This window comes from Hypanus sabinus, chromosome 17, assembly GCF_030144855.1.
Source record: "Hypanus sabinus isolate sHypSab1 chromosome 17, sHypSab1.hap1, whole genome shotgun sequence".
NCBI classification, from domain to species: Eukaryota; Metazoa; Chordata; class Chondrichthyes; order Myliobatiformes; family Dasyatidae; genus Hypanus; species Hypanus sabinus.
Genome location: NC_082722.1, coordinates 2,741,682 through 2,768,943, shown reverse-complemented (window position 1 = coordinate 2,768,943; position 27,262 = coordinate 2,741,682). Strand labels below are relative to the sequence as shown.

Genomic DNA, 27,262 nt, shown 5'->3' with positions numbered 1-27,262 from the left:
CTCTCCTCCGTCCTTTACACCGCTCACCGTCAGCCTACCGTCCTGTCCTCCGTCCATTACAGCGCTCACTGTCAGTCTACCGTCCTCTCCTCCGACCATTACAGCACTCACCGTCAGCCTACCGTCCTCTCCTCCGTCCATTACAGCGCTCACTGTCAGTCTACCGTCCTCTCCTCCGACCATTACAGCACTCACCGTCAGCCTACCGTCCTCTCCTCCGTCCATTACAGCGCTCACCGTCAACCTACCGTCCTCTCCTCCGTCCATTACAGCGCTCACTGTCAGTCTACCGTCCTCTCCTCCGACCATTACAGCACTCACCGTCAGCCTACCGTCCTCTCCTCCGTCCATTACACCGCTCACCGTCAGCCTACCGTCCTCTCCTCCGTCCATTACACCGCTCACCGTCAGCCTACCGTCCTCTCCTCTGTGCAATACACCGCTCACCGTCAGCCTACCATCCTCTCCTCCGTCCATTACAGCGCTCACCGTCAGCCTACCGTCCTCTCCTCCGTCCATTACACCGCTCACTGTCAGTCTACCGTCCTCTCCTCTGAGCAATACACCGCTCACCGTCAGCCTACCTTCCTCTCCTCCGTCCATTACAGCGCTCACCGTCAGCCTACCGTCCTCTCCACCATCCATTACAGCACTCACCGTCAGCCTACCGTCCTCTCCTCCGTCCATTACAGCACTCACCGTCAGCCTACCGTCCTCTCCTCCGTCCATTACAGCGCTCACCGTCAGCCTACCGTCCTCTCCTCCGTCCATTACAGCACTCACCGTCAGCCTACCGTCCTCTCCTCCGTGCAATACACCGCTCACCGTCAGCCTACCGTCCTCTCCTCCGTCCATTACACCGCTCACTGTCAGCCTACCGTCCTCCCCTCCGTCCATTACACCGCTCACCGTCAGCCTACCGTCCTCTCCTCCGAGCAATACACCGCTCACCGTCAGCCTACCGTCCTCTCCTCCATCCATTACACCGCTCACCGTCAGCCTACCGTCCTCTCCTCCGTCCATTACAGCACTCACCGTCATCCTACCGTCCTCTCCTCCGTGCAATACACCACTTACCGTCAGCCTACCGTCCTCTCCTCCGTCCATTACAGCGCTCACCGTCAGCCTACCGTCCTCTCCTCCGTCCATTACAGCGTTCACCGTCAGCCTACCGTCCTCTCCTCCGTCCATTACAGCGTTCACCATCAGCCTACCATCCTCTCCTCCGTCCATTACAGCACTCACCGTCAGCCTACCGTCCTCTCCTCCGTGCAATACACCGCTCACCGTCAGCCTACTGTCCTCTCCTCCGTCCATTACACCGCTCACCGTCAGCCTACCGTCCTCTCCTCCGTCCATTACACCGCTCACCGTCAGCCTACCGTCCTCTCCTCCGTCCATTACACCGCTCACCGTCAGCCTACCGTCCTCTCCTCAGTCCATTACAGCACTCACCGTCAGCCTACCGTCCTCTCCTCCGTCCATTACACCGCTCACCGTCAGCCTACCGTCCTCTCCTCCGTGCAATACACCGCTCACCGTCAGCCTACCGTCCTCTCCTCCGTCCATTACACCGCTCACCGTCAGCCTACCGTCCTCTCCTCCGTCCATTACAGCACTCACCGTCAGCCTACCGTCCTCTCCTCCGTCCATTACACCGCTCACCGTCAGCCTACCGTCCTCTCCTCCGTCCATTACACCGCTCACCGTCAGCCTACCGTCCTCTCCTCCGTCCATTACAGCACTCACCGTCAGCCTACCGTCCTCTCCTCCGAGCAATACACCGCTCACCGTCAGCCTACCGTCCTCTCCTCCGTTCATTACACCGCTCACCGTCAGCCTACCGTCCTCTCCTCCGTCCATTACAGCGCTCACCGTCAGCCTACCGTCCTCTACTCCGTCCATTACACCACTTACCGTCAGCCTACCGTCCTGTCCTCCGTCCATTACAGCGTTCACCGTCAGCCTACCGTCCTCTCCTCCGTCCATTACAGTGTTCACCGTCAGCCTACCGTCCTCTCCTCCGTCCATTACACCGCTCACCGTCAGCCTACCGTCCTCTCCTCCGTCCATTACAGCGTTCACCGTCAGCCTACTGTCCTCTCCTCCGTCCATTACACCGCTCACCGTCAGCTACCGTCCTCTCCTCCGACCATTACACCGCTCACCGTCAGCCTTCCGTCCTCTTCTCCGTCCATTACAGCGCTCACCGTCAGCCTACCGTCCTCTCCTCCGTCCATTACAGCGCTCACCGTCAGCCTACCGTCCTCTCCTCCATGGAATACACCGCTCACCGTCAGCCTACCGTCCTCTCCTCTGTCCATTACACCGCTCACCGTCAGCTACCGTCCTCTCCTCCGTCCATTACAGCACTCACCGTCAGCCTACCGTCCTCTCCTCTGTCCATTACAGCGCTCACCGTCAGCCTACCGTCCTCTCCTCCGTCCATTACAGCGCTCACCGTCAGCCTACCGTCCTCTCCTCCGTGCAATACACCGCTCACCGTCAGCCTACCGTCCTCTCCTCCGACCATTACAGCGCTCACCGTCAGCCTACCGTCCTCTCCTCTGTCCATTACAGCGCTCACCGTCAGCCTACCGTCCTCTCCTCTGTCCATTACAGCACTCACCGTCAGCCTACCGTCCTCTCCTCTGTCCATTACAGCGCTCACCGTCAGCCTACCGTCCTCTCCTCCATGGAATACACCGCTCACCGTCAGCCTACCGTCCTCTCCTCCGACCATTACAGCGTTCACCATCAGCCTACCGTCCTCTCCTCCGACCATTACAGCACTCACCGTCAGCCTACCGTCCTCTCCTCCGACCATTACAGCACTCACCGTCAGCCTACCGTCCTCTCCTCCGTCCATTACAGCGCTCACCGTCAGCCTACCGTCCTCTCCTCCGTCCATTACACCGCTCACCGTCAGCCTACCGTCCTCTCCTCCGTCCATTACACCGCTCACCGTCAGCCTACCGTCCTCTCCTCCGTCCATTACAGCGCTCACCGTCAGCCTACCGTCCTCTCCTCCATGGAATACACCGCTCACCGTCAGCCTACCGTCCTCTCCTCTGTCCATTACAGCGCTCACCGTCAGCCTACCGTCCTCTGCTCCATGGTATACACCGCTCACCGTCAGTCTACCGTCCTCTCCTCCGTCCATTACAGCGCTCACCGTCAGCCTACCGTCCTCTGCTCCATGGAATACACCGCTCACCGTCAGCCTACCGTCCTCTCCTCCGACCATTACAGCACTCACCGTCAGCCTACCGTCCTCTCCTCTGTCCATTACAGCGCTCACCGTCAGCCTACCGTCCTCTCCTCCGACCATTACACCGCTCACCGTCAGCCTACCGTCCTCTCCTCCGTCCATTACAGCGCTCACCGTCAGCCTACCGTCCTCTCCTCCGTCCATTAAAGCGCTCACCAATTATCTACAGTTTCGACCGTCTCGCATCAAAAACTGAGCGTGGGCTCAACCAATTTAACAGGGTCCTGTTGCACACCCGTCTGACTGGTCTGAGAGACCTTTAGTGAGATTGCTAACGGGTCTGCTCCGTCACTGCCTAGTACCGGGGGTCCCGCATAGTTCACAAGCTACGTTTGTATTTTAAATGTTGGAACCCTGCCCTGCAGGTTTGTGTGTGACTCTGCTCCGGGCCCCTCCCTGCCTTGGGATCAACCACGCTGGTCCAAAGGAAAGCACATGTCCCGAAGCATTCCTGGTCCGGGACAGTGCCGACGTTAAACCTGTGCCGATAGCGAAGGGTGTCTGCTGAGTAAATACGCAGACCCCCCAGTGGACCCGCAGTGTTGTGACTAACCTGAATGGCGTAGGGTCATTGAGTAGTACCACATGGATACCGACCCTTTCGCCCATTTTCTGTACTACCATGTCTTGTCCTATTACCCACATAGCCCAAAATACCCCTCCCATCCATACACTTACCCAAATTTCACTTAAATGTTACAATCAAACACAAGTCCACCACTTCCACTGGCAGCCTGGTCCACACTTGCACCACTATTTGAGTGAAGAAGTTACCCCTCATGTTCCCCTTAAATATTTCACTTTTTATCCTTAACCTCTAGTTCTAGTCTCACCCAATCTTAATGGAACAAATCTGCTGGATTTACCCTATCTCTACCCTTCATAATATTGTACACCTCTATCAAATCACCCTTCATTCTCTTATGCTTTAGGGAATGAAGTCCCCACCTATTCAAACTTTCCCAATAAGGAGATGTTTAAGGAAATTTTCATGAGGTGCACTGAAGCAGAACTGAACACTAACAACCACAAGATGCTTGATAAGGTATCACACTAAATTTGTATCTGGGATGATGACATCGAAGCAACTGTACAGTGGTCAAAGACTTGGACGGAGAAGAACGAGGTGTTGTTTTAGGAAATGTCCCATTCACCTTTTTTTGCCTGTTATGCTGCTGTTTTCTGGGCAGTAACGAGGGTCCTCCATCTCTGGCAGTGATCACAGCCTCCTTTATCCTGTCAGTAGCTTCCTCTTAGCTTCCTCTGCTGTCAGTCATGCAAGTCCTGGGTGGAGACTCAGGAATACCATCGCACAAAGGTGCAGAAGGATTTCTCTAACAGTTTTGCTTGACCTGTCAGGGTGTTAGTCCTGAGTCGAACCCCTTAACCTGGAGGAGCCTCTACCCTTCGACCTGCTCTGCACGGATGGCCAAGGCATAAAGCCCTGACTCCAGCCGGCACAGCTCCCCAGATCATTGAGGCACGCGAGCCTCCAAACCCTGTGACGCGGTTGTGGCCCACTTGGGGGCCCAAACACCTTGCCTCACACTTACTGCCCAGTGTTGCACTTGGAAGGGGTAGAAGAAGTATGGGAAGGTCCTTGTCTTCCTGCCCAATGGACAGGATGGAGGGGTAGAAAAGGTCCCAGGTCATTCTGTCCCTTCACTGACTTGTATTACCCCTGGAAGGGGTGGTGATTGTTTAAGGAGTGTTGCAGCTTCCTTGTTTCCCTTACTGCCCTCTGTTACCCCTGAGTAGGGTAGAGGGGTGTATAGAGACTGCCCCCTGCTGGAAGTGGCATAGAATAGTCCTTGCTTATGTCCTCACTTCTGTTTTCAGACAGTCTGGCTCGACCTGCAGCAGAAGGTGATGGACAACGAGAACGTGATCTGCTCGGTGAGTGGACCATCTCTCCCAAAGGACATATTGCAGTTCATCACCCTGGGGAAGAGCACTGCCTGGCTCTCAGAGTGCTGTGGAAGTCCGGGTGGATCTCAGCTTCTGGATGGTCAATCCCAGATCCACTCTGTCTCCCTGAATGGGCTGGACCAGAAATGTCAAATTCCACTTTTGGATAGGTACTGGGATTGGAGTGGCTTGTAGGATATGATTTGGGTGCAAGTAACTGGCCTTTGGCAGAAGAGTGGGTCAGCACGGACTGGACGGGAACAGTCAGAGGTCTGACTCCTGGTCTGTCTGTTACCATGGTAAATACAAAACCCGCTCACTCACAGTGATGAGGAAGTGTGTGTAAGATCTGACTCGTACAATGACTGCAAACCGTTGATTCCAAGCTGCCTTATACCACTGCTGGTGGCCAGTACATCTACATGTTTCCTATGATTGTTGGTGTGCAGCGATCAGAGAAATGGAATGTATTGTGTACTAGACTTTTTTTATGGATGACACCATGGGGGATGTGTTAAATGGTGCATTATCAGAACATGCACCTTAAATGATGCATTGGAGAGTGTCCTGTTTGCGTAATGAGGTCGCCAAAGTGATTTCCAGGATTTTATATGCTCTGGGTTGGAAAGCACCTTTAGGTTAGATTCAGATTTAAATGTGCTTATTGTCCTACATGCCAAAGTGTAAAGAAATCACTTGTTCCGTTGAAGCTCACAGAATAAACAGAGGACATGATCAAAATAAATACAACAATAAACACAATGAAGGCCCCAACGAAGAAAATTGTGAAGAGGTTTAGTGCATTCTGAAGTTGGCAAAAAATGCTACAGGCAATAATGGAATAGCTGAAAGGGGTAAAGCTGAGAGTCTGCAAACCCGGGAGCTGGGATGGGGATGTGAAAGGGGAGATTAGATCAGGAATCTGAAAGCAGTGGCAAAGAAGCTGTTACAGGGTCTGGTCATCAAGATAGAACCATAGAACATTACAGAAAAAGGCCCTTCGGCCCTTCTTGGCTGTGCCAAACCATTTTTCTGCCTAGTCCCGCTGACCTGCACCTTGACCATATCCCTCCATACACCTCTCATCCATGTACCTGTCCAAGTTTCTCTTAAATGTTAAAAGTGAGCCCTCATTTACCACTTCATCCGGCAGCTCATTCCACACTCCCAACACTCTCTGTGTGAAGAAGCTCCCCCGAATGTTCCTTTTAAACTTTTCCCCCTTCATCCTTAACCCATGTCCTCTGGTTTTTTTCTCCCCTGGCCTCAGTGGAAAAAGCCTGCTTGCATTCACTCTATCTATACCCATCATAATTTTATACACCTCTATCAAGTCTCCCCTCATTCTTCTACACTCCAGGGAATACAGTCCTAACACATTCAACCTTTCTCAGTAACTCAGTTTCTCAAGTCCCAGCAACATCCTTGTAAACCTCCTTTGCACTCTTTCATCCTAATTAATATCCTTCCTGTAATTCATGACCAAAACTGCACACAGTACTCCAAATTCAGCCTCACCAATGCCTTATACAACCTCACCATAACATTCCAACTCTTAAACTCAATACTTTGATTTATAAAGGCCAATGTACCAAAAGCTCTCTTTACTACCCTATCTACCTGTGACACCACTGTTAGGGAATTTTGTATCTGTATTCCCAGATCTCTCTGTTCTACTGCACTCCTCAGTGCCCTACCATTTACCTTGTATGTTCTACCTTGGTTTTTCCTTCCAAAGTGCAATACCTCACACTTGTCTGTTTTAAACTCCATCTGCCATTTTTCAGCCCATTTTTCCAGCTGGTTCAGATCCCTCTGCAAGCTTTGAAAACCTTCCTCACTGTCCACTACACCTCCAATCTTTGTATCATCAGCAAATTTGCTGATCCAATTTACCACATTATCATCCAGATCATTGATATAGATGACAAATAACAATGGACCCAGCACTGATCCCTGTGGCACACCACTAGTCACAGGCCTCCACTCAGAGAAGCAATCCTCCACTACCACTCTCTGGCTTCTCCCATTGAGCCAATGTCTAATCCAATTTACTACCTCACCATGTATACCTAGCGACTGAATCTTCCTAAATAACCTCCCATGCAGGACCTTGTCAAAGTCCTTACTGAAGTCCATGTAGACAACATCCACTGCCTTCCCTTCATCCACTTTCCTGGTAACCTCCTTGAAAAACTTTAATAGATTTGTTAAACATGACCATGTTGACTCTCCCTAATAAGTCACTATCTATTTAAGTACTTGTAGATCCTATCTCTTAGTACTCCTTCCAATAATTTACCTACTACTGACGTCAAACTTACTGGCCTATAATTTCCCGGATTACTCTTTGAGCCTTTTTTAAACAACGGAACAACATGAGCTATCCTCCAATCCTCCGGCACCTCACTCGTAGATACCGACACTTTAAATATATCTGCCAGGGCCCCTGCAATTTCAACACTAGTCTCCTTCAAGGTCTGAGGGAATACCCTGTCAGGTCCTGGGGATTTATCTACTCTGATTTGCCTCAAGACAGCAAGCACCTCCTCCTCTTCAATCTGTATAGGTTCCATGACCTCCCTACTTGTTTGCCTTATTTCCATTGACTCCATTCCAGTTTCCTTAGTAAATACAGAGGCAAAAAAACCCATTTAAGATCTCCCCCATTTCTTTTAGTTCCATACATAGCCGACCACTCTGATCTTCAAGAGGACCAATTTTATCCCTTACTATCCTTTTGCTCTTAATATACCTGGAGAAGCCCTCAGGATTATCCTTCACCTTGACTGCCAAAGCTACCTCATGTCTTCTTTTAGCCCTCCTGATTTCTTTCTTAAGTATTTTTTTGCAGTTTTTATACTCCTCAAGCACCTTATTTGCTCCCTGTTTTCTATACATGTCATACATCTCTCTCTTCTTCTTTATCAGAGTTCCAATATCCCTAGAGAACCAAAGTACCTTATTTTTATTCACTTTGCCTGACAGAACCAGTCCCAATTGATGCTTTTTAGATCCTTTCTCATTGGCCTTTTCCAGTTTAGAACCTCAACCCGAGGACCAGATCTATCTTTATCCATGACCAAGTTGAAACTGATGGTCGATCTCCTGCTCTGGGAGGAGATAGATATGAGAACAGATAATGGCCAAAGAGGCAGGAACCAGTGACTACAAACATTCTTGAAGCAATGCACAGTGAAGATGAACAGAATGGAAAGAATCAACACGTTAAATGATGCATGGGTCATTGTATTGGAGAGGGTCCTATTGGTGTGGCAATATTGTCAAAGTACTTTCCATGATTTTGACTCAGATGGTGACAGAACAGCACTCCAAAACCAAGTCAGGATGGTGTGTGACTTGGAGGCAACTTCCAGCTGGGGCTGTTCCCCATGGCTTTGCTGCCCCTGTCCTTCCAGCTGCTGGAGGTGTCACAGCAGCATGGCGATTAACTCAACTACTACAGCTCGGGGGATCAGCCTGTCACCTCTCTACATCCTCACTGTCGATTTCTCCATGTCCTCTGGTTTCCTCCCACAGACCAAAGCTGTACTAGGTAGGTTAATTGGTCATTGTAAATAGTCTCATGATTAGATTAGCTTTAAAACAAGTTTGTCAGGGGCTATAGGACAGTAAAGATCAAAGGGCTGAAGGGCCTATTTTGACTGCGCAAATAAATAAACAAGCAAACAAATAAACAATTCAATAAACAAATAAAAAGATAGATAAATGAATGAATAAATTAATTAATAGAGAAATCAATCAATGGATATAAGAGGTGGTGCGTTTGGAAGTTGTTGTCCAAGGAATCTCACTGAGTGCCTACTATAGATGTACAAAGGGAGGTAACAGTGTCGGTGGTGCGATGTAATAACCGATGGCCTGACTTTCAGCACTTTAACCATCTGCTCAGTCTGTTGATGTTGCTTCTATATTTTCCCCTCTCTCTCTGCAGCATCTCTTCCTGGTACGCCAGCACATGACCGTTGGGCACAAGCACCTGGCAGAGTTCGGCAGCTCTCTCAAGCAATATCTGAAGGATGTGTCAGCCCAGAGAGACTGCTTCCAGTGAGTCCACCCACACAGGGCCATCACACTCTGCACAAGGCCTATGGCTGGGCGAGGGTACTAGACAAGAATACCTCAGTATCAATGGAGAATTTACAGGCCAGTGTAAAGAGAGCAGATTAGCTTTTCCTGGTTGGGTGGGATATCAACAAAAAAAGGAAAGTGCAACAGAGAAAATGCTTATTATCACCATTCACCACTGACCATTCCCCACAGACCATTCCCCACAGACCATTCCCCACAGACCATTCCCCACAGACCAATCCCCACAGACCATTCCCCACAGACCATTCCCCACTGACCATTCCCCACTGACCATTCCCCACAGACCATTCCCCACTGACCATTCCCCACTGACCATTCCCCACAGACCACTCACCACAGACTATTCCCCACAGACCACTCACCACAGACCATTCCCCACTGACCATTCCCCAATGACCATTCCCCACTGACCATTCCCCACTGACCATTCCCCACTGACCATTCCCCACTGACCAATCCCCACAGACCATTCCCCACAGACCATTCCCCACTGACCATTCCCCACTGACCATTCCCCACTGACCATTCCCCACAGACCATTCCCCACAGACCATTCCCCACTGACCATTCCCCACAGACCATTCCCCACAGACCATTCCCCACTGACCATTCCCCACTGACCATTCCCCACTGACCATTCCCCACTGACCATTCCCCACAGACCATTCCCCACAGACCATTCCCTATTGTCCATTCATCTCTGATCATTCCCCACTGACCATTCACCACAGACCATTCCCCATAGACCAGTCCCCAATGACCATTCCCCACAGACCACTCACCACTGACCATTCCCCACTGACCATTCCCCACTGACCATTCCCCACTGACCATTCCCCACAGACCATTCCCCACAGACCATTCCCCACTGACCATTCCCCACTGACCATTCCCCACTGACCATTCCCCAATGACCATTCCCCACTGACCATTCCCCACTGACCATTCCCCACTGACCATTCCCCACAGACCATTCCCCACTGACCATTCCCCACTGACCATTCACCACTGACCATTCCCCACTGACCATTCCCCACTGACCATTCCCCACTGACCATTCCCCACAGACCATTCCTCACTGACCATTCCCCACTGACCATTCCTCACTGACCATTCCCCACAGACCATTCCCCACAGACCATTCCCCACAGACCATTCCCCACTGACCATTCCCCACTGACCATTCCCCACTGACCATTCCCCACAGACCATTCCCCACTGACCATTCCCCACTGACCATTCACCACTGACCATTCCCCACTGACCATTCCCCACTGACCATTCCCCACTGACCATTCCCAACTGACCATTCCCCACTGACCATTCCCCACAGACCATTCCTCACTGACCATTCCCCACTGACCATTCCTCACTGACCATTCCCCACAGACCATTCCCCACAGACCATTCCCCACTGACCATTCCCCACTGACCATTCCCCACAGACCATTCCTCACTGACCATTCCCCACTGACCATTCCTCACTGACCATTCCCCACAGACCATTCCCCACAGACCATTCCCCACTGACCATTCCCCACTGACCATTCCCCACAGACCATTCACCACTGACCATTCCCCACTGACCATTCCCCACTGACCATTCCCCACTGACCATTCCCCACAGACCATTCCCCACTGACCATTCCCCACTGACCATTCCCCACTGACCATTCCCCACAGACCATTCCCCACTGACCATTCCCCACAGACCATTCCCCACAGACCATTCCCCACAGACCATTCCCCACTGACCATTCCCCACTGACCATTCCTCACTGACCATTCCTCACTGACCATTCCCCACAGACCATTCCTCACTGACCATTCCTCACTGACCATTCCTCACTGACCATTCCCCACAGACCATTCCTCACTGACCATTCCTCACTGACCATTCCCCACAGACCATTCCCCACTGACCATTCCCCACTGACCATTCCCCACTGACCATTCCTCACTGACCATTCACCACATCCATTCACCACAGACCATTCCCCACTGACCATTCCCCACTGACCATTCCCCACTGACCATTCCCCACTGACCATTCCCCACAGACCATTCCCCACTGACCATTCACCACATCCATTCACCACAGACCATTCCCCACAGACCATTCCCCACTGACCATTCCCCACTGACCATTCCCCACAGACCATTCCCCACAGACCATTCCCCACTGACCATTCCCCACTGACCATTCCCCACAGACCATTCCCCACAGACCATTCCCCACTGACCATTCCCCACTGACCATTCCCCACAGACCATTCCCCACAGACCATTCCCCACAGACCATTCCCCACTGACCATTCCCCACAGACCATTCCCCACAGACCATTCCCCACAGACCATTCCCCACTGACCATTCCCCACAGACCATTCCCCACTGACCATTCCCCACAGACCATTCCCCACTGACAATTAACCACATCCATTCCCCACTGACCATTCCCCACAGACCATTCACCACAGACCATTCCCCACTGACCATTCCCCACAGACCATTCCCCACAGACCATTCACCACAGACCATTCCCCACTTACCATTCCCCACAGACCATTCCCCACAGACCATTCCCCACAGACCATTCCCCACTGACCATTCCCCACAGACCATTCCCCACAGACCATTCCCCACAGACCATTCACCACAGACCATTCCCCACTGACCATTCCCCACAGACCATTCCCCACAGACCAGTCCCCACTGACCATTCCCCACAGACCATTCCCCACTGACAATTAACCACATCCATTCCCCACTGACCATTCCCCACAGACCATTCCTCACTGAATCTTCACCACTGACCATTCCACACAGACCATTCCCCACAGACCATTCCCCACAGACCATTCCTCACTGACCATTCCCCACAGACCATTCCTCACTGACCATTCCCCACTGACCATTCCCCACAGACCATTCCCCACAGACCATTCCCCACTGACCTTTTCCCACAGACCATTCCCCACAGACCATTCCCCACAGACCATTCCCCACTGACCATTCCCCACCGACCAATCCCCACAGACCATTCCCCACATCCATTCCCCACAGACCATTCCCCACAGACCATTCCCCACTGACCGTTCCCCACTGACCATTCCCCACAGACCATTCCCCACAGACCATTCCCCACTGACCATTCCCCACTGACCATTCCCCACAGACCATTCCCCACAGACCATTCCCCACAGACCAGTCCCCACAGACCATTCCCCACAGACCATTCCCCACAGACCATTCCCCACTGACCATTCCCCACTGACCAATCCCCACAGACCATTCCCCACATCCATACCCCACAGACCATTCCCCACAGACCATTACCCACAGACCATTCCCCACAGACCATTCCCCACAGACCATTCCCCACAGACCATTCCCCACAGACCATTCCCCACTGACCATTCCCCACAGACCATTCCCCACAGACCATTCCCCACTGACCATTCCCCACTGACCAATCCCCACAGACCATTCCCCACATCCATTCCCCACAGACCATTCCCCACAGACCATTCCCCACAGACCATTCACCACAGACCATTCCCCACAGACCATTCCCCACAGACCATTCACCACAGACCATTCACCACATCCATTCACCACAGACCATTCCCCACAGACCATTCACCACATCCATTCACCACAGACCATTCCCCACAGACCATTCCCCACAGACCATTCCCCACAGACCATTCCCCACAGACCATTCCCCACTGACCATTCCCCACAGACCATTCCCCACTGACCATTCCCCACAGACCATTCCCCACAGACCATTCCTCACAGACCATTCCCCACAGACCATTCCCCACAGACCATTCCTCACATCCATTCCCCACAGACCATTCCCCACAGACCATTCCCCACAGACCATTCCCCACAAACCATTCCTCACAGACCATTCCCCACAGACCATTCCCCACAGACCATTCCTCACATCCATTCACCACAGACCATTCCTCACTGACCATTCCCAACTGACCATTCCCCACAGACCATTCCACACTGACCATTCCCCACAGACCATTCACCACAGACCATTCCCCACAGACCATTCCCCACTGACCGTTCACCACAGACCATTCCAAACAGACCATTCCCCACTGACCATTCACCACAGACCATTCCCCACAGACCATTCCACACTGACCATTCCCCACAGACCATTCCACACTGACCATTCCCCACTGACCATTCACCACAGACCATTCCCCACAGACCATTCCACACTGACCATTCCCCACAGACCATTCACCACAGACCATTCCCCACTGACCATTCCCCACAGACCATTCACCACAGACCATTCCACACTGACCATTCCCCACAGACCATTCCACACTGACCATTCCCCACAGACCACTCACCACAGACCATTCACCACAGACCATTTCCCACTGACCATTCCCCACTGAACACTCACCACAGACTATTCCCCACAGCTATTCACCACATCCATTCACCACAGACCATTCCACACTGACCATTCCCCACAGACCATTCAACACAGACTATTCCCCACAGACATTCACCACATCCATTCACCACAGACCATTCCCCACAGCCATTCACCACATCCATTCACCACATCCATTCCCCACTGACCATTCCCCACAGACCATTCCTCACATCCATTCCCCACTGACCATTCCACACAGACCATTCCCCACAGACCATTCCTCACAGACCATTCCCCACAGACCATTCCTCACATCCATTCACCACAGACCATTCCCCACAGACCATTCACCACAGACCATTCCACACTGACCATTCCCCACAGACCATTCCACACTGACCATTCCCCACAGACCACTCACCACAGACCATTCACCACAGACCATTTCCCACTGACCATTCCCCACTGACCACTCACCACAGACTATTCCCCACAGCCATTCAACACATCCATTCACCACAGACCATTCCACACTGACCATTCCCCACAGACCATTCCACACTGACCATTCCCCACAGACCACTCACCACAGACCATTCACCACAGACCATTTCCCACTGACCATTCCCCACAGACCACTCACCACAGACCATTAACCACAGACCATTCCCCACTGACCATTCCCCACTGACCACTCACCACAGACTATTCCCCACAGCCATTCACCACATCCATTCACCACAGACCATTCCCCACAGACCATTCCCCACAGACCATTCACCACAGACCATTCCCCACAGACCATTCCCCACAGACCATTCACCACATCCATTCCCCACAGACCATTCCCCACTGACCATTCCCCACAGACCACTCACCACAGACCATTCCTCACATCCATTCCCCACAGACCATTCCTCACTGACCATTCCCCACAGACCATTCCCCACAGACCATTCCCCACAGACCATTCCCCACAGACCATTCCCCACAGACCATTCCTCACTGACCATTCCCCACAGACCATTCCTCACTGACCATTCCCCACTGACCATTCCCCACAGACCATTCCCCACAGACCATTCCCCACAGACCAGTCCCCACTGACCATTCCCCACAGACCATTCCCCACAGACCATTCCCCACAGACCATTCCCCACTGACCATTCCCCACTGACCAATCCCCACAGACCATTCCCCACATCCATTCCCCACAGACCATTCCCCACAGACCATTCCCCACTGACCGTTCCCCACTGACCATTCCCCACAGACCATTCCCCACTGACCATTCTCCACTGACCATTCCCCACAGACCATTCCCCACAGACCATTCCCCACAGACCAGTCCCCACAGACAATTCCCCACAGACCATTCCCCACAGACCATTCCCCACTGACCATTCCCCACTGACCAATCCCCACAGACCATTCCCCACATCCATACCCCACAGACCATTCCCCACAGACCATTCCCCACAGACCATTCACCACAGACCATTCCCCACAGACCATTCCCCACAGACCATTCCCCACAGACCATTCCCCACTGACCATTCCCCACAGACCATTCCCCACTGACCATTCCCCACTGACCAATCCCCACAGACCATTCCCCACATCCATTCCCCACAGACCATTCCCCACAGACCATTCCCCACAGACCATTCACCACAGACCATTCCCCACAGACCATTCCCCACAGACCATTCACCACATCCATTCACCACAGACCATTCCCCACAGACCATTCACCACATCCAGTCACCACAGACCATTCCACACAGACCATTCCCCACAGACCATTCCCCACAGACCATTCACCACAGACCATTCCCCACTGACCATTCCCCACAGACCATTCCCCACAGACCATTCCCCACAGACCATTCCCCACTGACCATTCCCCACAGACCATTCCCCACTGACCATTCCCCACAGACCATTCCCCACAGACCATTCCTCACAGACCATTCCCCACAGACCATTCCCCACAGACCATTCCTCACATCCATTCCCCACAGACCATTCCCCACAGACCATTCCCCACAGACCATTCCCCACTGACCATTCCCCACAGACTATTCCCCACAGACCATTCCTCACAGACCATTCCCCACAGACCATTCCCCACAGACCATTCCTCACATCCATTCACCACAGACCATTCCTCACTGACCATTCCCAACTGACCATTCCCCACAGACCATTCCACACTGACCATTCCCCACAGACCATTCACCACAGACCATTCCCCACAGACCATTCCCCACTGACCGTTCACCACAGACCATTCCAAACAGACCATTCCCCACTGACCATTCACCACAGACCATTCCCCACAGACAATTCCACACTGACCATTCCCCACAGACCATTCCACACTGACCATTCCCCACTGACCATTCACCACAGACCATTCCCCACAGACCATTCCACACTGACCATTCCCCACAGACCATTCACCACAGACCATTCCCCACTGACCATTCCCCACAGACCATTCACCACAGACCATTCCACACTGACCATTCCCCACAGACCATTCCACACTGACCATTCCCCACAGACCACTCACCACAGACCATTCACCACAGACCATTTCCCACTGACCATTCCCCACTGAACACTCACCACAGACTATTCCCCACAGCTATTCACCACATCCATTCACCACAGACCATTCCACACTGACCATTCCCCACAGACCATTCAACACAGACTATTCCCCACAGACATTCACCACATCCATTCACCACAGACCATTCCCCACAGCCATTCACCACATCCATTCACCACATCCATTCCCCACTGACCATTCCCCACAGACCATTCCTGACATCCATTCCCCACTGACCATTCCACACAGACCATTCCCCACAGACCATTCCTCACAGACCATTCCCCACAGACCATTCCTCACATCCATTCACCACAGACCATTCCCCACAGACCATTCACCACAGACCATTCCACACTGACCATTCCCCACAGACCATTCCACACTGACCATTCCCCACAGACCACTCACCACAGACCATTCACCACAGACCATTTCCCACTGACCATTCCCCACTGACCACTCACCACAGACTATTCCCCACAGCCATTCAACACATCCATTCACCACAGACCATTCCACACTGACCATTCCCCACAGACCATTCCACACTGACCATTCCCCACAGACCACTCACCACAGACCATTCACCACAGACCATTTCCCACTGTCCATTCCCAACAGACCACTCACCACAGACCATTAACCACAGACCATTCCCCACTGACCATTCCCCACTGACCACTCACCACAGACTATTCCCCACAGCCATTCACCACATCCATTCACCACAGACCATTCCCCACAGACCATTCCCCACAGACCATTCACCACAGATCATTCCCCACAGACCATTCCCCACAGACCATTCACCACATCCATTCCCCACAGACCATTCCCCACTGACCATTCCCCACAGACCACTCACCACAGACCATTCCTCACATCCATTCCCCACAGACCATTCCTCACTGACCATTCCCCACAGACCATTCCCCACAGACCATTCCCCACAGACCATTCCCCACAGACCATTCCCCACAGACCATTCCTCACTGACCATTCCCCACAGACCATTCCTCACTGACCATTCCCCACTGACCATTCCCCACAGACCATTCACCACAGACCATTCCACACTGACCATTCCCCACAGACCATTCCACACTGACCATTCCCCACAGACCACTCACCACAGACCATTCACCACAGACCATTTCCCACTGACCATTCCCCACTGACCACTCACCACAGACTATTCCCCACAGCCATTCAACACATCCATTCACCACAGACCATTCCACACTGACCATTCCCCACAGACCATTCCACACTGACCATTCCCCACAGACCACTCACCACAGACCATTCACCACAGACCATTTCCCACTGTCCATTCCCCACAGACCACTCACCACAGACCATTAACCACAGACCATTCCCCACTGACCATTCCCCACTGACCACTCACCACAGACTATTCCCCACAGCCATTCACCACATCCATTCACCACAGACCATTCCCCACAGACCATTCCCCACAGACCATTCACCACAGATCATTCCCCACAGACCATTCCCCACAGACCATTCACCACATCCATTCCCCACAGACCATTCCCCACTGACCATTCCCCACAGACCACTCACCACAGACCATTCCTCACATCCATTCCCCACAGACCATTCCTCACTGACCATTCCCCACAGACCATTCCCCACAGACCATTCCCCACAGACCATTCCCCACAGACCATTCCCCACAGACCATTCCTCACTGACCATTCCCCACAGACCATTCCTCACTGTCCATTCCCCACTGACCATTCCCCACAGACCATTCCCCACAGACCATTCCCCACAGACCAGTCCCCACTGACCATTCCCCACAGACCATTCCCCACAGACCATTCCCCACAGACCATTCCCCACTGACCATTCCCCACTGACCAATCCCCACAGACCATTCCCCACATCCATTCCCCACAGACCATTCCCCACAGACCATTCCCCACTGACCGTTCCCCACTGACCATTCCCCACAGACCATTCCCCACTGACCATTCTCCACTGACCATTCCCCACAGACCATTCCCCACAGACCATTCCCCACAGACCAGTCCCCACAGACCATTCCCCACAGACCATTCCCCACAGACCATTCCCCACTGACCATTCCCCACTGACCAATCCCCACAGACCATTCCCCACATCCATACCCCACAGACCATTCCCCACAGACCATTCCCCACAGACCATTCACCACAGACCATTCCCCACAGACCATTCCCCACAGACCATTCCCCACAGACCATTCCCCACTGACCATTCCCCACAGACTATTCCCCACTGACCATTCCCCACTGACCAATCCCCACAGACCATTCCCCACATCCATTCCCCACAGACCATTCCCCACAGACCATTCCCCACAGACCATTCACCACAGACCATTCCCCACAGACCATTCCCCACAGACCATTCACCACATCCATTCACCACAGACCATTCCCCACAGACCATTCACCACATCCAGTCACCACAGACCATTCCACACAGACCATTCCCCACAGACCATTCCCCACAGACCATTCCCGACAGACCATTCCCCACTGACCATTCCCCACAGACCATTCCCCACTGACCATTCCCCACACACCATTCCCCACAGACCATTCCTCACAGACCATTCCCCACAGACCATTCCCCACAGACCATTCCTCACATCCATTCCCCACAGACCATTCCCCACAGACCATTCCCCACAGACCATTCCCCACTGACCATTCCCCACAGACCATTCCCCACAGACCATTCCTCACAGACCATTCCCCACAGACCATTCCTCACTGACCATTCCCCACTGACCATTCCCCACAGACCATTCCACACTGACCATTCCCCACAGACCATTCACCACAGACCATTCCCCACAGACCATTCCCCACAGACCAGTCCCCACAGACCATTCCCCACAGACCATTCCCCACAGACCATTCCCCACTGACCATTCCCACTGACCATTCCCCACAGACCATTCCCCACAGACCATTCCCCACTGACCATTCCCCACAGACCATTCCCCACTGACCATTCCCCACAGACCATTCCCCACAGACCATTCCTCACAGACCATTCCCCACAGACCATTCCCCACAGACCATTCCTCACATCCATTCCCCACAGACCATTCCCCACAGACCATTCCCCACAGACCATTCCCCACTGACCATTCCCCACAGACTATTCCCCACAGACCATTCCTCACAGACCATTCCCCACAGACCATTCCCCACAGACCATTCCTCACATCCATTCACCACAGACCATTCCTCACTGACCATTCCCAACTGACCATTCCCCACAGACCATTCCACACTGACCATTCCCCACAGACCATTCACCACAGACCATTCCCCACAGACCATTCCCCACTGACCGTTCACCACAGACCATTCCAAACAGACCATTCCCCACTGACCATTCACCACAGACCATTCCCCACAGACCATTCCACACTGACCATTCCCCACAGACCATTCCACACTGACCATTCCCCACTGACCATTCACCACAGACCATTCCCCACAGACCATTCCACACTGACCATTCCCCACAGACCATTCACCACAGACCATTCCACACTGACCATTCCCCACAGACCATTCACCACAGACCATTCCCCACAGACCATTCCACACTGACCATTCCCCACAGACCATTCACCACAGACCATTCCCCACTGACCATTCCCCACAGACCATTCACCACAGACCATTCCACACTGACCATTCCCCACAGAACACTCACCACAGACTATTCCCCACAGCTATTCACCACATCCATTCACCACAGACCATTCCACACTGACCATTCCCCACAGACCATTCAACACAGACTATTCCCCACAGACATTCACCACATCCATTCACCACAGACCATTCCCCACAGCCATTCACCACATCCATTCACCACATCCATTCCCCACTGACCATTCCCCACAGACCATTCCTGACATCCATTCCCCACTGACCATTCCACACAGACCATTCCCCACAGACCATTCCTCACAGACCATTCCCCACAGACCATTCCTCACATCCATTCACCACAGACCATTCCCCACAGACCATTCACCACAGACCATTCCACACTGACCATTCCCCACAGACCATTCCACACTGACCATTCCCCACAGACCACTCACCACAGACCATTCACCACAGACCATTTCCCACTGACCATTCCCCACTGACCACTCACCACAGACTATTCCCCACAGCCATTCAACACATCCATTCACCACAGACCATTCCACACTGACCATTCCCCACAGACCATTCCACACTGACCATTCCCCACAGACCACTCACCACAGACCATTCACCACAGACCATTTCCCACTGTCCATTCCCCACAGACCACTCACCACAGACCATTAACCACAGACCATTCCCCACTGACCATTCCCCACTGACCACTCACCACAGACTATTCCCCACAGCCATTCACCACATCCATTCACCACAGACCATTCCCCACAGACCATTCCCCACAGACCATTCACCACAGATCATTCCCCACAGACCATTCCCCACAGACCATTCACCACATCCATTCCCCACAGACCATTCCCCACTGACCATTCCCCACAGACCACTCACCACAGACCATTCCTCACATCCATTCCCCACAGACCATTCCCCACAGACCATTCCCCACTGACCATTCCCCACAGACTATTCCCCACAGACCATTCCTCACAGACCATTCCCCACAGACCATTCCCCACAGACCATTCCTCACATCCATTCACCACAGACCATTCCTCACTGACCATTCCCAACTGACCATTCCCCACAGACCATTCCACACTGACCATTCCCCACAGACCATTCACCACAGACCATTCCCCACAGACCATTCCCCACTGACCGTTCACCACAGACCATTCCAAAAAGACCATTCCCCACTGACCATTCACCACAGACCATTCCCCACAGACCATTCCACACTGACCATTCCCCACAGACCATTCCACACTGACCATTCCCCACTGACCATTCACCACAGACCATTCCCCACAGACCATTCCACACTGACCATTCCCCACAGACCATTCACCACAGACCATTCCCCACTGACCATTCCCCACAGACCATTCACCACAGACCATTCCACACTGACCATTCCCCACAGACCATTCCACACTGACCATTCCCCACAGACCACTCACCACAGACCATTCACCACAGATCATTTCCCACTGACCATTCCCCACTGAACACTCACCACAGACTATTCCCCACAGCTATTCACCACATCCATTCACCACAGACCATTCCACACTGACCATTCCCCACAGACCATTCAACACAGACTATTCCCCACAGACATTCACCACATCCATTCACCACAGACCATTCCCCACAGCCATTCACCACATCCATTCACCACATCCATTCCCCACTGACCATTCCCCACAGACCATTCCTGACATCCATTCCCCACTGACCATTCCACACAGACCATTCCCCACAGACCATTCCTCACAGACCATTCCCCACAGACCATTCCTCACATCCATTCACCACAGACCATTTCCCACTGACCATTCCCCACTGACCACTCACCACAGACTATTCCCCACAGCCATTCAACACATCCATTCACCACAGACCATTCCACACTGACCATTCCCCACAGACCATTCCACACTGACCATTCCCCACAGACCACTCACCACAGACCATTCACCACAGACCATTTCCCACTGTCCATTCCCCACAGACCACTCACCACAGACCATTAACCACAGACCATTCCCCACTGACCATTCCCCACTGACCACTCACCACAGACTATTCCCCACAGCCATTCACCACATCCATTCACCACAGACCATTCCCCACAGACCATTCCCCACAGACCATTCACCACAGATCATTCCCCACAGACCATTCCCCACAGACCATTCACCACATCCATTCCCCACAGACCATTCCCCACTGACCATTCCCCACAGACCACTCACCACAGACCATTCCTCACATCCATTCCCCACAGACCATTCCTCACTGACCATTCCCCACAGACCATTCCCCACAGACCATTCCCCACAGACCATTCCCCACAGACCATTCCTCACTGACCATTCCCCACAGACCATTCCTCACTGACCATTCCCCACTGACCATTCCCCACAGACCATTCCCCACAGACCATTCCCCACAGACCAGTCCCCACTGACCATTCCCCACAGACCATTCCCCACAGACCATTCCCCACAGACCATTCCCCACTGACCATTCCCCACTGACCAATCCCCACAGACCATTCCCCACATCCATTCCCCACAGACCATTCCCCACAGACCATTCCCCACTGACCGTTCCCCACTGACCATTCCCCACAGACCATTCCCCACTGACCATTCTCCACTGACCATTCCCCACAGACCATTCCCCACAGACCATTCCCCACAGACCAGTCCCCACAGACCATTCCCCACAGACCATTCCCCACAGACCATTCCCCACTGACCATTCCCCACTGACCAATCCCCACAGACCATTCCCCACATCCATACCCCACAGACCATTCCCCACAGACCATTCCCCACAGACCATTCACCACAGACCATTCCCCACAGACCATTCCCCACAGACCATTCCCCACAGACCATTCCCCACTGACCATTCCCCACAGACCATTCCCCACTGACCATTCCCCACTGACCAATCCCCACAGACCATTCCCCACATCCATTCCCCACAGACCATTCCCCACAGACCATTCCCCACAGACCATTCACCACAGACCATTCCCCACAGACCATTCCCCACAGACCATTCACCACATCCATTCACCACAGACCATTCCCCACAGACCATTCACCACATCCAGTCACCACAGACCATTCCACACAGACCATTCCCCACAGACCATTCCCCACAGACCATTCCCGACAGACCATTCCCCACTGACCATTCCCCACAGACCATTCCCCACTGACCATTCCCCACACACCATTCCCCACAGACCATTCCTCACAGACCATTCCCCACAGACCATTCCCCACAGACCATTCCTCACATCCATTCCCCACAGACCATTCCCCACAGACCATTCCCCACAGACCATTCCCCACTGACCATTCCCCACAGACCATTCCCCACAGACCATTCCTCACAGACCATTCCCCACAGACCATTCCTCACTGACCATTCCCCACTGACCATTCCCCACAGACCATTCCACACTGACCATTCCCCACAGACCATTCACCACAGACCATTCCCCACAGACCATTCCCCACAGACCAGTCCCCACAGACCATTCCCCACAGACCATTCCCCACAGACCATTCCCCACTGACCATTCCCACTGACCAATCCCCACAGACCATTCCCCACATCCATACCCCACAGACCATTCCCCACGGACCATTCCCCACAGACCATTCACCACAGACCATTCCCCACAGACCATTCCCCACAGACCATTCCCCACTGACCATTCCCCACAGACCATTCCCCACTGACCATTCCCCACTGACCAATCCCCACAGACCATTCCCCACATCCATTCCACACAGACCATTCCCCACAGACCATTCCCCACAGACCATTCACCACATCCATTCACCACAGACCATTCCACACAGACAATTCCACACAGACCATTCACCACGGCCCATTCCCCACAAACCATTCCACACAGACCATTCCCCAATGACCATTCCCCACTGACCATTCACGACAGACCATTCCCCACAGACCATTCCCCACAGACCATTCCCCACTGACCATTCCCCACAGACCATTCCCCACTGACCATTCCCCACAGACCATTCAACACAGACCATTCCTCACAGACCATTCCCCACAGACCATTCCCCACAGACCATTCCTCACATCCATTCCCCACAGACCATTCCCCACAGACCATTCCCCACAGACCATTCCCCACTGACCATTCCCCACAGACCATTCCCCACAGACCATTCCTCACAGACCATTCCCCACAGACCATTCCTCACTGACCATTCCCCACTGACCATTCCCCACAGACCATTCCACACTGACCATTCCCCACAGACCATTCACCACAGACCATTCCCCACAGACCATTCCACACTGACCATTCCCCACAGACCATTCCACACTGACCATTCCCCACAGACCATTCATCACAGACCATTCCCCACAGACCATTCCCCACTGACCGTTCACCACAGACCATTCCAAACAGACCATTCCCCACTGACCATTCACCACAGACCATTCCCCACAGACCATTCCACACTGACCATTCCCCACAGACCATTCCACACTGACCATTCCCCACTGACCATTCACCACAGACCATTCCCCACAGACCATTCCACACTGACCATTCCCCACAGACCATTCACCACAGACCATTCCCCACTGACCATTCACCACAGACCATTCACCACAGACCATTCCACACTGACCATTCCCCACAGACCATTCCACACTGACCATTCCCCACAGACCACTCACCACAGACCATTCACCACAGACCATTTCCCACTGACCATTCCCCACTGACCACTCACCACAGACTATTCCCCACAGACCATTCCCCACAGACCATTCAACACAGACTATTCCCCACAGCCATTCACCACATCCATTCACCACAGACCATTCCCCACAGCCATTCACCACATCCATTCACCACATCCATTCCCCACTGACCATTCCCCACAGACCATTCCCCACAGCCATTCATCACATCCATTCACCACAGACCATTCCCCACAGACCATTCCCCACAGCCATTCACCACATCCATTCACCACAGACCATTCCCCACAGACCATTCCCCACTGACCATTCCCCACTGACAACTCACCACAGACTATTCCCCACAGCCATTCACCACATCCATTCCCCACTGACCATTCCCCACTGACCATTCCCCACAGACCATTCCCCACTGACCATTCCCCACTGACAACTCACCACAGACTATTCCCCACAGCCATTCACCACATCCATTCCCCACTGACCATTCCCCACAGACCATTCCCCACTGACCAGTCCCCACAGACCATTCCCCACAGACCATTCCCCACATCCATTCCCCACAGACCATTCCCCACAGACCATTCCCCACAGACCATTCCCCACTGACCATTCCCCACAGACCATTCCCCACAGACCACTCACCACAGACTATTCCCCTCAGCCATTCACCACATCCATTCACCACAGACCATTCCCCACAGACCATTCCCCACAGACCACTCACCACAGACCATTCACCACAGACCATTCCCCACTGACCATTCCCCACTGACCACTCACCACAGACTATTCCCCACAGCCATTCACCACATCCATTCACCACAGACCATTCCCCACAGACCATTCCCCACAGACCATTCACCACAGACTATTCCCCACAGCCATTCACCACATCCATTCACCACAGACCATTCCCCACAGACCACTCACCACAGACCATTCACCACAGACCATTCCCCACTGACCATTCCCCACTGACCACTCACCACAGACTATTCCCCAGAGCCATTCACCACATCCATTCACCACAGACCATTCCCCACTGAATCTTCAACACAGACCATTCACCACAGACCATTCCCCACTGACCATTCCCCACTGACCATTCCCCACTGATCATTCCCCACTGACCATTCCCCACAGACCATTCACCACAGACCATTCCCTATTGTCCATTACCCACTGACAATTCCCCACAGACCATTCACCACAGACCATTCCGCACAGATCAGTCCCCACAGCCATTCACTACAGACAATTCCCCACAGACCATTCCCCACTGACCATTCCTGACTGACCGTTCCCCACTGACCATTCCGCACAGACCATTCCACACAGACAATTCCACACAGACCATTCACCACGGCCCATTCCCCACAGACCATTCCACACAGACCATTCCCCAATGACCATTCCCCACTGACCATTCACGACAGACCATTCACCACAGACCATTCCCTATTGTCCATTCCCCACTGACCATTCCCCACAGACCATTCCCCACAGACCACTCACCACAGACCACTCACCACAGACTATTCCCCACAGCCATTCACCACATCCATTCACCACAGACCATTCCCCGCAGACCATTACCCACAGACCATTCCCCACAGACCATTCCCCACTGAATCTTCACCACAGACCATTCCCCACTGACCATTCCCCACTGAATCTTCTCCACAGACCATTCACCACAGACCATTCCCCACTGACCATTCCCCACTGACCATTCACCACAGACCATTCCTCACTGACCATTCCTCACTGACCATTCCTCACTGACCATTCCCCACTGACCATTCCTCACTGACCATTCCCCACTGACCATTCACCACTGACCATTCCCCACTGACCATTCCCCACTGACCATTCCCCACAGACCATTCACCATAGACCATTCCCCACTGACCATTCCCCACTGAACCTTCACCACAGACCATTCACCACATCCATTCACCACAGACCATTCCACACAGACCATTCCCCACTGACCACTCCCCACTGAATCTTCACCACAGTCCATTCACCACAGACCATTCCCCACTGACCATTCACCACTGACCATTCCTCACTGACCATTCCCCACAGGCCATTCCTCACAGACCATTCCACACTGACCATTCCCTATGGTCCATTCATCTCTGACCATTCCCCACTGACCATTCCCCACTGATCATTCCCCACTGACCATTCACCACAGACCATTCCCCATAGACCAGTCCCCACTGACCATTCCCCACAGACCAGTCCCGACTGACCATTCCCCTCTGACCATTCACCACTGACCATTCCTCACTGAGCATTCCCCACAGACCATTCCTCACTGACCATTCCCCACTGACCATTCACCACAGACCATTCCCCATAGACCAGTCCCCACTGACCATTCCCCACAGACCAGTCCCGACTGACCATTCCCCACTGACCATTCACC

General features: G+C 53.0%; 1 protein-coding gene across 1 annotated transcript in view; it reads left to right on the top strand.

Moving 5' to 3' along the window:
• necab2 (N-terminal EF-hand calcium binding protein 2) overlaps positions 1-27,262 on the top strand; it is a 426,101-nt gene that overhangs the window by 378,146 nt on the left and 20,693 nt on the right. The window contains 2 exon segments of the mRNA XM_059992473.1: positions 5,111-5,167; positions 9,135-9,247. Coding sequence (XP_059848456.1) covers positions 5,111-5,167; positions 9,135-9,247 — 170 coding nt within the window.